Here is a 15,163-nt window from a genome sequence, read left to right on the forward strand (position 1 = left end):
ATTTTTTTTAAATGGAACACACATGTATGGTGGTACATATGATTTTACCTTGGGTTTGATTGAAGCAAAGGATTCATTTCCTTCTGATAATGATGTCCTTGATTCACTGCCTAGATGGGGGAAACAAATGTCAGAAGCTTCCTTAAGATGTCACCAATACTCAAGTTCAACACATTTCCAGAAATTGTTATTATTTTGTGACGTTCATGACATGTCAGTGTGGAAAAGAGTACTAAGTATGTGATTTGGAGAGAGAAAATGATGTGCTTCGAGAGAGAAATATATTTTTTTGTTCCGGATGAGTAATGAAGGTCATCGCTTGTCAAACATTGATGCCTCTAAAGCGAAAGTGGCAGTTTACGACAGATAATTGTCGCTGGGCATTTAGTCTCTTCTCTGTATAGAGCGAATTTCGTCAAGTCAAATTTGTTTGCAGCAGTTGTGAATTGGAGAGGACTGCAATTATAAATGAGGTAGGAAGTGGACATAGCATGGCAGTACAAACAATGAGGTGCTGATGATTTGCCAGACTTTATAGCTGTGGTGTTGTGCTAATTTCCTTGTCTTTTGATCTGTACAATTTAGTTGTTGGTCTGCGACAGAATAACTTTGTGCTATTTTACATTAAAGGGTAACTCACTCCTAAATCTTATTATTATTATTATTTTTTTTGCAAATAAACTGTTGACATGGTTGCCTTAATAGTGCTGTCTACATATCCTGGTGATTATTTTGACAATTTACTGCATATTTGTTGAAATAATGCTTTTGTGTCAAAAACCGTCAGTGTGGTGCCCTCCAAAGGTTCAAGGGTGGTCTTGCATTGACTTTCAAATCAGTGTTGCGATTGGTTCAAAAGTTTTTGTGACGTCACTTGGAGAAACTGACGTGTCAAACTGACTCTGCCACGGTGGGGTATAAAAGTAGCTTCGCCTTGCTCCTTTTTAGCGAGTTGGAGCTTGAATAGTGAATTTTGCGGTCCTTCTATGGAGTTTCAGGTTAGCAATTTAAGTAACCCAGCCCTCATCCCCTCGCACGTTTTCTGGTTAGCCGGGCAACGCCTCCTCTCTGACCAATTTCCAAGTATGAGACTGGGAGGAGTAAGGCTCAGGTACGAGGGTGAGTTACACTTTAAATAAATCACAGGTTGCTGCTGGGAAATACTTGGGATCACTGGCCGTCTGTTGTGTGAAACAGTATCATCCGATTTGCTGCATTTGGGTAAGTCAGAGCAGACATTGTATCGTTTACCTAATCCCTACAATGCTTGTGACCCCGTGCCAACAGAAGCCATGTGTGTCCTTGCTGTCTTACTATCTCCACATGTTTCACTGCTGATGTGGGGTTCAGATCATAAGCCATTTAAACCTTCTCTGCGTCTTTTTGTATTCAGCATCCCGGTTAATGTCGATCTTTCGCCCTTTAAAGAATGTTGTTCATGAGTAATGGCGAATGAATGATTTGCACCTCAGGGTAAAACTCTCAGTATTCGCACTAATGAAGTTTCATAACAGATGTGGATAACGATCTCCCATTCTGCTCTAGAGTCTTCTTCACTTAACTGGATTTTCTAAGGGGCTTTTTTCTTTAATATTGAAAGGATTGCCACCACAGCTGTCTCCTATGGACCTCCAGGTCCGTTAATGTTGTTAAACTCAAAGTGCACTTTTTTATTGCAGAATGTACCAGACTGCACTGGGTTTTTTCTCCATTCTCAGCATTCCTGCTGTCTCTCTGATGGGTTTTGATTTGTTTCTGCAGCCTAAGGATGGCTGGTTACACTTGCAATAAGAGCCTGTTTGACTGCATATTGTGTGTCCTCAGCAACAGTTTCCCAATGCAAATCAATCAATCTCATACCGGTTTCTCCACTTAACATTTAACACACAAATGTGTTGCGCAATCTATGAACACTTTCACATTTGAAAAGACCAGATTTTTTTCTTTTAAATGTAGTTTTTATTTTAAAAGATACTTACATTTTTCTAATTATATTGTTTTATGATTATAATGATAACTGATATAGATGAAAACGTTTTAAATGTTGCTGCGTTTGTAAATTTCAAATGTAAATAAAATATAATGTTAAGGTTTGAAAATCCTTAGATTTTCATATTTGGAAGTTTGACTTATGTGTTATTTTGGTTTGTAATTTGTTTTTAGGGTGACTCTGTAACATCTCTTCAGGGACAGAAGATGAGAAATAGCCTTTTGGCTACTTCTGACACATTTACTAAACTGTTAATTAATGTGTCCTGTCACTGTTAAATAAACTAATAAACTAAGTTAAGTTTAAAGTGAAGGTTTTTCTTACTAAAAAGCTATAGTCACTGGCCATTTTGTTAGGTATACCTTGTTTTGACTGAGTTGGAACGCATTTTCAGCAAAGTGTTAAAAACATTCCTCGGACATGTGTGGTCCATATGAACATGCCAGCACCACACAGCTGCTGCAGATTGGTCAGCTGCACGTCAGTGATGCAAATCTCTTGTTCCATCACATCTCTAAGGTTCTCTTTTAGGTTGAGATGGAGGCCATTGGAGTACAGTGAACTTATTGTCACATTCAAGAAACCAGTTTGAAGTTATTTGAGCTTGGTGACATGGTGTATTATTCTGCAGGAAGCAGCCACCTGAAGATGGGTAAACTGTGGTCATGAAAGGATGGGCATGACTAGCAGCAGTACTTCGCTAGCTGCACAAATGTTTGTACACAGTGAGCGCCGTAGCAAAAGTCCAATTCCTTGATTGTGCAAGATTAAGGCTAAACAAAGATGATTCTGAAATTCAGCCTTGGTTTGGGTTCTTAGCTGACAGGAGTGGCACCTGTGTGGCTCTCTGCTGCTGTAGACCATCTGCTTTAGGTTTTAATGTATTGACATTGCTGCTCACTCGTTGTTTTCTCTTTTTTGGACCATTTTTAAAAAATCCAAAATGGTGCATGAAAATGTCTGTACAGATTCTGAAAGACTCAGATCATCCGTCTGAGACCAAAAACCATAGCAATGTTCAACTTAACTCAAATCTCCCTTTTTCACCATGTTGATGCTCGGGTTGAACATCAGCAATAGGTTTTCATCATGTCTTAGATGTCTAACTGAACTGTCAACTGGACCGAGTTGCTGCCAAGTGATTGGCTTATTCACTATTTTTGTTGACAAGCAATTAAGTATGTGTATATTATAAAGTGTCTTATAAGTGTTTATCTGTGGCTTATTATAAAATTAAAATTTAAGGCCTGGGCCTTGAATTTCAGTAGCTTTAGTGTGTCTGGGTCAACAACAAATGGGTCAGGGTTAAAGGGGACATCTGCTCTTAAGTTTTTTCTTTTTACATTTACATCATTCAGTTGTGGTCTATATAAGCAGAACTGCAATGCTTTGGTCTGATTCCTCGCTAATTTAGGTCTGACTGAGGTGCGTCTGAGAGCAACTCGTTTTGGTCTCTTTAAATGCAAATGAGGCACCTCATACCTCACCCCTCTGTAGGTCACAGAGCGTTCCACTCCACCCTGTTCGGCCATTTTTGTAGTATTCTGGAGGATGGTGTAATGAATTGTGCGGGTTAATACACCAAACAACTGAATATTTTCATTTATCTTCTTGTAGCTTCAGCATCCTTGAGCTTGGACTACAAAATAACAGTGAAATATAAAAGTGGTGGATATGCAAAATTGGTTAGCCGGAAGTCCATGAATTTGTTTAGCAGCTCTGCAGCAAATACTGTTAATTAATTGTTGAAAAAAAATCTAATAAAGAACAAACAAAACTGAAAGGCTTGAAAACCATGACCCAAACAGAATGTAAAGATATCTATGCCACATCTGGACAGACTACATTCAGCTTTTCTGCACTCTTAGACACACCGAGTACAAAACAAAACGTATTGAAGGGCAAGAAAAGTGGATTTCACGTGCTATGTCCCCTTTAAAAACTCTACAAAACCCATCTCTAAAATGTTTTTCCTATATAAAACAATGTAATCCAGAATGCAGTGCACACTTACTCACATCTGGTCCCTGACCTTTCTGCATGACAAGCATACACTCTAGAAATCACACTTCTTCTGACAGGGCCCCACCCATGTTTTACATGGGGTCTTCAAAAGGCTGCCCTCTGGCAGGTGCACAAGCAGCCCTGCAGCGAGGACAAACCAGAGGAAGACAGCTTTGAATTCAAGTGCTGAGGTGCACTTTGATTTATCTTCTGCTTTACAAAATAGCTCGCATCCTTGAGAAATGCATATCAAGTCATATGCTTTGTATTTCTTTTCACATTTGTGGAGATCCATGACCAAATTCAATGCAGTCTTGTCAGAGAATTAAACCATGCCAGTATGGCCCCTATTACCAATGGAGTAATTTCTGTATTTCTGGAACATGTCCCTCAGGTAGGCATTATATTCAGCGTGAGGAGTGTCTTGAGGAGACACGGTCCAGAATATCAACTCAACTCTCTCACACAAAGCGTACCACTGGAACTACTCATCAAAACAGCACACAAGAAAATTAAGGAGACCTAGAGGGAATTCTCACAAAAGCCTTGAGTTCTTTAGTTTCAGACTTCTATGTAATTTATGTATATAATGCGCTGGCTGGTCAGATTGGGGCAAAAAAGTTTGTTTCGTGTTGTATAAGTACATTTAATGGTTCTACACGATGGTAACGGGCTAGCAAGTCAAAAAAGCTTGGATTTTTATTCAAACCACAGAAAAGAAAAAGAAAACAGGCACACAAGAGATCTAAGAACCTGAATAAACAGGTGAGCTGTGAAAGGTCAACACAGCAAGATCAAGGGATTCATAAAATGATAACGAAATTATATTCTGATGTATAATTCAAAACTAAAACAACTGCAGGAAAGGCAGAAACAAACCGACAGATCTTGTTGAGGCTAAATACCATACTATAACCTCAGGAGTGTTTTTGAGTCTAAGGGCTATTTTATTAGATGACTTTGATGAAGAAGCAGACACACTGGAGCTTGAGTCCTTGCATTGCTTGATTTAATTTTGGCTCTCTGTGATGCCCCACTGCCTTTCTTTATGTAATCCTGTAGTAGAAACTAAAATTGCACCCTGTGGAGTTCTGCAGGTAAAATGATGATGACAAGTTACCTGGAGAGGACTACGAAAGGGGGAAAAAAAAGAATCCAGAAACTGAAAGCAAGAAACCATTTCAGTTTTCCATTGTAACATAAAAAAAAAAAAAAAACAATCCCAAGAGATCATTCAAACTTGCATAAACTGGAATTTCAAACAGGAGTCCTTACACTGAGCAGAACACAAAAGTGCATCTGCTGTTCTTAGAGGTACATCATTTATTTTGAACAAACACTGTTTTCCATTTGCCTGACAGCAAAATGTGGTTTGAAAGTTCAATTCAGCAACTGCAGCTGATGCGCTGATGGCTTGCCTGACACACAAGTTGCTGCCGAGCTCCTCAAAAACAACAAAACAACACACACACACACACACACACACACACACACACACAGGACAACTGGCTTTTACAGCTGACATCTCAATTGCTTGTATTGTCTCACTATGTTATCATCACTGATCGTTGAGCTGTAGTTTATTATCGCTCCACCTCATATCCACTCTTGCACATTAGGATCTTGCATGTGGAGTAATGTGATCCCGTAAAAATATAATAAAATCTCAAATTAAATATTTAAAACATGCAGCAAAAAGCTTTTAATACAATTGTGCAGTGCAATCCTACTCGCAAACATCACTAAATAAACTGCAGCAGATAATTATTGTCTACCTCAAGAGCATTTCTTTTAATCAAAGCTGTTTTCAGGCGGTGAGTGGCGGCCCAGCTCCTGTCTCATGGCTGTTCTCTTTCATTTTCTATGTATGCAGCTCCAACTGTTTACTTCCGCTGCTTACTGCCCAAACAAATTGACAGAGGAGGCAGTAACGATGAATATTTGTTCTTAAGTGAAACAAATGTGTATTGTGTAAACTCTCTCACAAACCTTGCTCAGCGGCGGCATTGAAATGTAATATTACAGAAACAGTGTGAATAAATCTTTCTGGGATGTAACAGGAAATGTAATACGGATGCACTGGCTAATATAGAAAACTGCTTTCTCATTTGGTTATTTGTTAACTATTTTTCTTAAAACATTCTGCCTCATTACAAACCTAATTTAGAAAAGGAAGGTACACCTGCGAATAGAAAAACTGTGTTGACATGACAAAGATAGAACAGAACAAGGGGAAAACTGTCCCATGTCATTTTCTGTACACAGAAGTTTAGCGATGGAAAAATCGACTGTCATGATAAATCCTCCGATTATTCTCTTTTGCGATAGCATAAGAGAATCCGGTTACACTCACACTCTCCAGTGTGTAAGTTGTTACTGAAGGAAGAAGACTCAAAACTAGCTATTTTGCTGAGTTGTTTAAAACGAAGTTAGAGGAAACACAGCCTCTAGAAGGAAACTGTATTTTCTATGCAGTCATGTCAACTTTTCCTGCAGGCAGCTAGTATGTAAAAAGGATAACAGGAAGATGGGAATTGTGCAGAATAATTTGCAATATTTTATCCCACTAAAGAGTCCAATTTTATCTGTCATGGAACAGGCTGAAATATTGACAACGTATTGGAAATCTCACTGTTAAGGTAAGGGTCTACCTTATATAATATACATACACACAAGGACTGCTGTCAGTAATGCTGATCTAGCTAACTGCACTAACTGCTAACATGAGAGCCTAAAGGCAGCACGCCACAACTTTAAAGTGCGGAAAAAAGGCAAAAACACACATTTAGTGAGCTACAGTGTTTTTTCTTTTACTTGAGTTTTTGTCTATATAAATACATCTGTCCCATAACCTGGATGATTTTTTCTTTATTTGCAGATTCTCATTAATGTAGAAGGAGACAGCTCTGCAAGCTCTTTGTGTTTTTTGAGAAACAATTATTTAGTTTTATTCTAAACATTGCATCAAGTTCATTAGAAAAAATATATATGTTTTGCTGATATTTATCGTTTTGAAGATAAACCGGAATCGGCTAAAAGCCATATCAGCAGGTTAAGGCCCTAAAAAGGCTGCGATCAAAAACCACAAAGTTTCTGATGAACCCTTTTCTACTGTAAAGTCTTTTCATTTTAGAATTAAAAACAGTTAGAGGTTTTGAATATGCTGTAGTTTCTTACATTTTCCCTGCAGGAGGACATATGTGTACATTTATGTTAGGTGACTATAGCTACTGACATTCCAAATCCAAAACCCAAGCATGTTAGGTAAATGTCTGATTGTGAACTGGGCCTGAGCACGAGTGGGTCTAAGGTTGCTGTGCTCGCTCTGAATGGACTCGCAACCGGCCGAGGGTAAAACACCACCTCTTTCCTAAAGTAAGCTTGGAAAAAATCCAAGACGGTGCAACGCCTCCCCTACAAGATAAATCGCATCTAATGGATGTATACGTTTAGATTTTTTCATTAACATTTATATTAAGAATTTGAGCTTTCATAAACCTTTTAACTAACATGAAATATATATGTAATGAGACACTTATGTTAAAAGTTGGACATTTATAACACAAAGGTTGTATTAGGGTTAGGCTACGTAACCTCTATGTTAAGTGCTTGTATCCACATAGTGTTATATCTCAGCACTGGAATCTCTTATCTTCCTCCCAATGATGAGAAAATGTTTGTGGCTGTATGCGACCTCCTATAAGAAAAGTGCTGCGCCAAGCTGTTTCAGGGCTTCCTCTCCCTTTATTCTGTCAAGCTGATCCAAGAGGTTTAGGTTAAAAAAAAAAATCTTTGAACTTTTTTTAAAAGGCGCTGATGTCATCACTGTTGCTACTTCTCAGGCAGCTAGCCATAAACATAGAAAAAGTCGCCCTAGCAACCCCAAAGGTGGAGCAGGAGTTGTTGTGGCAAGATCCATCAGAAAGGCGTTTTTTTGTTTTGTTTTTTTTTTTAATGGTAAACACGGGAATGCCCCATTTGTTGGGGATGATTGTCAGGACACTCTGTGTTGCTGGGGATTGTCGTGCTTTTATCATTGTGCAAGTTGCAAGCTTGTCATGAGCTGTTTAGTCAACACTGACATGTAAGAGAGCTCTTTTGATGAGGCGACTGGATGAAGCTCTCTACAAACACTTTTGTGGCATTTAAAATTACCTGAGTGTAGTCGCATGCCTTAACCATTTAAATTCTTGACAGCAACTGTCACAAAGTCAGCTTGCCAAATATTTTTTTTTGGCAAGGAAAGTAAGAAGCACCTATTTTGAAAACAATAAAAAAAAATAAAAAATAAAAAAATTCTTTGTTGGTGCTTTATCACTTGCTATTTGTACTTTTTTGGGTTTTGCTTCAACTAGACTTCCATCTGTAGTTATTACTGTGTAGAGATTTATGCAAAAGCATTCATTTCTCTTTTGTTTTTTTTTTACATTTTCTGTGCACAATGCACACACAAAATTCAATGTATGTTTGCAATTTTTAGGTGGAGTTAAAAAGATAGCTGATTTTCTTTTTTCTTTTTTTTTTCTTTTTTTAAATCTAGGTCTGAAAATGTGGCATGCATTTGTAACCAGTCCATTTTAAACCAATGCATTTAAATAAATTCTAGAGTAAACAGCTGCCTTCAGAAATCTCATATGCAATAAACACTCCACCTATGTATAATTCAATCTCAGTATCAATCCAGCTGCTCTCTGAAGGCCTTAGAGAGAACATTAGTAAAAAAAACAGCATCATGAAGACCAAGGAACTAGCAGATAGGTCAGGGATGTAATTGTGGAGCTGTTTAAATTATAAAAATATGCCAAGCTTTGACCATCTCGCAGATTGAGCACTGTTCAATCTGTCATCTGGATATGGAAAGAGCATGGCACAATAGCAAATTTACCAAAACATACATGTAAACTTACAGCCTTTAGCAGGAGAGGATTAATCAGAGAAACAACCAAGCAGCCCATAAGTGTGTAGCAGCCGCAGAGATTTACAGCTCAGTTCTGGACTTCATAAGTCTGGTCTTCATGGACCAGAACAAGAAGAAAACCATCTCAGATAGAAGGCCATGACTAGTCTCATTTGGAATTTGCCACAAGCAATGCTTAGGAGGTAGAACACTTCTGAAAGAATAGTTCTTTGGAAAAATGAGACCCAAATTAATATATATTTTTTTTGTGCATAATTGCAAAATGTAATATGTGGCAGAAACCCTGAACACAGCACCATCATTGGTGACATCGTCATGCTGTGTAGTTCTTTTCTTTGGCAGAGTATGGGAAACTCTTTAGAGTCGATGGGAAGATGGATGGAGTTAGACACAGGCCAAATCCTGGAAGAAAACATGTTTCAAGTGACTTTAGAGTGGGATGTAGCATCGTCACCTTCCAGCTGAACAACACTAAACACATGGCCAGAGCAACATTGAAGTGGTCGAGCCTTCCATGTGCCAAAGTCCACACCTGAATCCAATTGAGAATCTGCTGATCATCAGCTGGTTTTCAAAGAGCAATGGGCAAAAATATCAATTTCAAGATGTGCAAAGCTAGTATAGTCCATAAAAAACCCTTGCAGCTGTAGCTGTGGCAAGGGGTGGTTCTACAGAGTGTTGACTCAGTGGGAGCTGAGTACAAATGCAAATCATACTTTTCAGAGTTTGATTAAAATGTATCAGTTTCCTTCCAGTTCACATTCTGCACTTCTACGCGTCGGTCTATCACTCTAAAAACCCTTGAAATACATGAAGTTTGTGGTTGTAACAAGACAAAGAATGAGAATGTTCAAGAGGTGTTAAAGCTTTAACAAGAGGCAGCCTGGTGGTTTCAAAATGATGAAAAGAAGGGGCAATTATTTCTTTTTAAATGAAAGAGGGTTTCAAATGGTCCTCTAAAACAGAGCTGAGTTCTAATAGCCTGCCTGTGGCAAAATTAGAAAAAAACATTCAAGGAGCACAAATACTTTTTCAAGGCACTGTAAATAAATCCACAAAAAAGAAGGTGCCTAATCATGCCTCACTTTAGTTCTTTCAGTTTAATCGAGGCAACATTGTGGCTTCAAAATAATAAAAAATTAGGAGCCACTATTTTTCTGAAAAAAAAAAAAAAAAAAAAAAAAAAAAAAAGGTGTCTTAACGATCCTTTGAATAAGCACACAGCTAAGTTCCAATAAAACAGGAAAAAAACATGCAAGGTACACACGTACTTTTGAAGGACTTTCTTTTGCCAAAAAAAGAATCCCGTACCGATAGAGTCGGAGACTTTGACACAATTTCACACAACTGCTTAATCTACGAGCAGACTGCTGGTAATGCAAGCCTCGCACGGTATCGCCCAGGGGAGAACTTCTGTCTGGGCTTTTCCAGTGGCTGCTGAAGCAGGGAAACCAGCAACAATGACAGCAGTGGGAATCACTGAAATCACAGCGTCCAGGGACAAGAAATAGCTTGTCATTTCCTGTGAGTGCCCGTCGTTTCTATTAAGCTTTCATGATTATTTTCTGCCTCTAAATGCATCGCTTCATTTTTGTTGAAAGCTTTATTTGTTACAGCGTCTCCAAATCTATATTTGCTCACACAATATGTTGTACTGTGTTTCTATTCGCCGTCTCTTTTCCCTTTCTTTAAAAGCGTTTTCGTCATATACTGCTGGTGGTGCTGTTGTCATACTGTGTACATTAAGACTTTTAAACAGGGCAGCTGACTACAGATCCCTCCTGTAAATCTCTCCCAGGCCTTCAGTAAAAGCTGCATCAACTATAGGTTTCAGAATCTGTTTTTTTTTATTGGTGACCATATTCGTATATCCTCAAACCAAACCACGAGATGAAAATCCCTTTGGTACCACTCCTGTTTATGTGCAGCTTGAAACCCAGTACTTTAAAAGAAACCTCCATGTATAGAGTTGCTAACAGCCCCCAGAACCTGAGCTTTTGTGATGATTTTTATTCACTGGGGATTCTGCAGTGAAGCCAGCACTGTTCTGTCTTCATAAAAGAGTTGCGCATATGCTAATGGGCCATAATATAATGACCTTCAATAGCCAAGAGCAAACTGCACCATCTTTGAATTCTGGAAAGACTTCTGGGGGATAATTTCAAATGACCTAAATAATTTTCAGTCACTGGGGGTGCTGTGGATACGATGCCAGTGTACTCTTAAAAGCAGTAAAAGGCCAATAAATGTGCAGCTATCTTCACAATCCTTTGTGACGCTAGAAAGCGGTACAGAGAAGGAGATGCATTAGCACTTCAGGGAGGCATATGTTGGAGCTTGAAATGGAAATTAGCGAGAGCGGGGGGGTCAACCAGAGTCAAAGGAAATATTTGAGACAGAAGGACAACCTACTAATGACTACGTCGCTCTGCGGAACAGGGTTTGCGAGGAAAGAGTTAACGAGAACTGCTGGAAAGTATCAGAGCGTGATGGCACATACGTGTGGGACGTGGGTCCAGGTTGAGGCGTCGTCGCTGCTCAGGCTGGTGCTGACATCACACTGGTGGATGTGAGACGCGCTGAGGGCGGGAGCCCCACATTCATCTTCGTCCTGCTGTCTTTTCAGGCTTGCCAGCATTCGGAGCTCCTCATCATCTTCACACATCCTTGTGTTGCCGTGCAGTTGTGAGACATAATTACTCGACTCAACAGTCCGCAGGATCTCATCTTCTTCCTTTAAATTTATTACCCATAAAAGAGAGATCACTTATTTAGAAGTCATCCATTTTTTTCCCCCAAACTACCCTCTAAATCCATAGATGTGACAATCAGTGCCTCGGAATATATTAAATACCCCTTGAACTTTTCCGCACGTTGTCACACCTCAACAACAAAATTAAATGCATGATTTATGATATAAATGGGACGTTCATTTGTTTATAGTCCCCCTGAGACAATAGTTTGTAGAACCATCTTTCCCTGCAATCACAGCTTTTGAGACATGAACCTACCAGCAGCTCTAGAGACTTATGTTTTCGACTATTCTTCTTTACAAAAGATCTCAGGCTTAGTCAGATTTGATGCCGAGTATAGGATAAATAACAATTCTCATGTCCTACAGACTCTCAAATGGATTCAAACTGGGATCTTTGTCATTCTAACACTTGTGTTAACTTTCTCAAGTCTTTTGCAGCTCTGTATTTAGCTAGCATGGGTTCTCCCTTCATTCCTGGCCAGCGTCTCTGTCCTTCCTGAAGAAAAGCATCCCCAAAGCATGACGCTACTTTGCTCCTCTGTGAGGATTGTGTTTTTTTAGGATGCCGGTTTTCTGCCACAATGCATTTTTATGTAGGTCAACATTTTTTATTTGGCTTTATATGACCAGAGCAACTTCTTGTGCATAGATGCTTATGTCCCCAACATTACCTCTGGCAAAATTTAAACTGGACTACTTTAGCTTTTTTTTCTTCTTCAATGAATGCTTTGTTCGTCCCACTCTTCCATAAATGCCAGATTTATGGGGTGTGGGACTAATAGCAGTCCTGTCAACAGATTCTCCCACCTGAGCTGTTTGTTCACTAAAGCTCTCCGACAAGTGTATGAGGCATTAAAAGAACAGCTTTATTATGTCCGGATTAAATTACACACAGTTTCACGTTATATTCCAATTAAGTAACTGACTCTGCTGGTTTTTTTATGGTTATCTTTACTACAATATCCCTAAAAACATTTTAGATTCCTATTTGTAAAATAACATTTTCCTTCTATTTCACAATTATTTGCCACTTTGCGCTGGTCTATTACATTAAATTCCAATCAAAATATGTCCATTTGTGCCTGTAATGTGATCAAATGTAAAAAAGCTTAAGGTGTATGAATGAGCACTCTTTTCTTTGCAGCCAACATAGCAGTCAACAGCAACGACGATGGCAGGCAGACATTAAGGTAGTGCTGGACTCTGGCTCTGTTGTTTTGACCCCCTTTAAACAGTGCATCTATTGATTTAAGAGACTCCTATAGTAACTTGATTTGTCAGAAAAAGTGTAAGGAACCCTGATGGTGAATCAATGGTAGTCAATACACCGGAGCTGCAGGAGGGGAACCAGACTCCTTGTCATATTTCTCTGACAACATTTCACTCAAAGCCGTCACTGCATGCTGCCTGCTGGAGTTGGCACAAATCAGCGGTGAGGAGCTGCACTGATGAAGGATGCTGCGATATCACTCAGCAGAGAGTTGTGTACATGCAAAAAGCAACAGTTCTGTGACAGAACATGCTTCAGGGCTTGAGATCACTTCAGTTGACTCCTCTCAGACCCATATAAAGCGAGGGACTTCCTCTATTGTTTCTATAGAATAATCCTGAAAATGTTTTTTTTTCTTCTTTTTGCTAACCCCTTTAGCTGTCTGAGCTAACAGTGATCACGCAGTGCTATAGGGACAGGTAGACAGCTACAGTAACTTGCAAGAATATTCATATACTTATACCTTTTTTGTTACCTTAGAACTACAAACTTGAATGTATTTTACTGGGACTGCCTTGCAAAAGTATTCACCCCCTAATTGGCTTTTTTCCTTTTTCGATACATTCCAAACAGGAATGACAATGTTTTTAAAGGTATACTATGCAACCGGGGTTGATTTTCCAGCGAGGCTCCCCCCAGAGGGAGAAAGTAAAAGTGCACTGTCGTAAAGATGCTCAGCTGTTCTGGTTTCTCCGTAAAGCCAGGCGCGGTTGTTTTGAGTTTAGCAGACAGGCGAACGCAACGAAAAGTGGAAAAAACGGCAGTACAAACAATGACTAACACAGTGAAAGTATGAACATCAAGCTTCCCGCAGCGCTAATAATATTATTATTATTATTATTATTATTTTATGTTGGCGAGACGCTACCGCGGCCGCCGCCGCCTCGCCGCGGCCGCCGCGTAGCGTCTCGCCAACTTAAAAAAAATAAATAAAAAATAATAATAATAAAACTCGATATGCTTATTTGACGTTAACACGCGGTTCTTTGTTGTTGCTTTCGCACGTGCATATAGTGAATAGCAGGGCAAAAACACATGGAGTTCTCGCCGTAAAGCAAGACCGACTGTGTGCGGGCCGAGAGCTCTTGCAATTGCAAGTGCGGTATTTCCCCCACAGACCCCCAGGGCGGCCAAGAAAACCTTTGTTCGACCTGAAATGACTCATTTAATCATCCAAAACGGTATGGAACACATTAATTAACTGAAAAATGTTGCATAGTATGCCTTTAAATCATAATTTTTATTTGAAGGATTAGTAGATGAAGTGAGTTAAGTGATGTTAGTAGATAAAGAAAGAGTGTGTATATATAATATATATATATATAAAATAAAAAGAGGACATTGGCATATGCATATGTGTCCATCCTATTTGCTTTGAAGCCCCTAAACTGTTTTGGTGCAACCAATGACCTTCAAAAGTCACACAATTGGTCAAATGAAGTCAACCTGTGTGCAGGTGTCATATGATCTGTCAGTGTAAACACACCTATTCTGAAAGGCCTCAGAGGCTGCATGATCACTAAGCAGGAGGCATCACACCACGAAGACCAAGACGTTCTACAAACAAGTCAGGGAAAAAGTTGTTGAGAGATACAAGTCAGGGTGTCGAAATGTCCAACGCACGACAGCACACGAATCATTTGAAAATGTTGCTGGAATCACATTCGGTGTGAACGCACCATAAGGGGAAACACTAAAATGTGTTGGAATGGGCTAAACAAAGTTCAGGCCTCAATCCAATTGCCTTGAGGAATGGGCAAAAATACCAGTGACAAGATGCGACAAGCTCATAGAGGCTTATCTAAAATGACTGTAATTGCTGCAAAAAGTGGTTCTATACAATACTCACTGTAATGGTGAGTTCACATCAAACGGGATTCCAGTGAAATCTCCACCTAAATCAAGTGCTGTCACTTGTTTGACCTTTCGCCAGCAATGCGTGTGGCCAACGAGGACAATGCTCCACTCGCTTCACCACGTCATCAAATAGGAGGCACTTCTATCTGTTTGCCTGTTGTCTGTTGAGCTCAACATGGTGGACCGGGGATTTTACCGCGCGAGTCACGGTGCTGTATTTAATGTGGAAAACCGAACAACGGCGCCGGCGTCCCTGGGTCCACCAGATCCTCCAGAGATGCTCCCAGTTCGGGGAGTCCAGGTGCTACGGCTGGATGACGGTCACTTCCGTTTGTCCGGGATCTGAAACTGTTTTCCCGCTTCTGGGAC

General features: G+C 39.6%; 1 protein-coding gene across 2 annotated transcripts in view; it reads right to left on the reverse strand.

The window, feature by feature from the left end:
- Positions 1–15,163, reverse strand: part of cfap20dc (CFAP20 domain containing) — a 49,179-nt gene that overhangs the window by 6,796 nt on the left and 27,220 nt on the right. For both annotated transcript variants that reach the window (XM_021321545.2, XM_036124738.1), the window contains 2 exons: positions 11,413–11,646; positions 49–110 (listed from right to left, as the gene is read on the reverse strand). In XM_021321545.2, the coding sequence (XP_021177220.2) occupies positions 49–110; positions 11,413–11,646 (296 nt within the window). The remainder of the gene's footprint in view (positions 1–48; positions 111–11,412; positions 11,647–15,163) is intronic.

This window comes from Fundulus heteroclitus, chromosome 20 (genome assembly GCF_011125445.2).
Source record: "Fundulus heteroclitus isolate FHET01 chromosome 20, MU-UCD_Fhet_4.1, whole genome shotgun sequence".
NCBI classification, from domain to species: Eukaryota; Metazoa; Chordata; class Actinopteri; order Cyprinodontiformes; family Fundulidae; genus Fundulus; species Fundulus heteroclitus.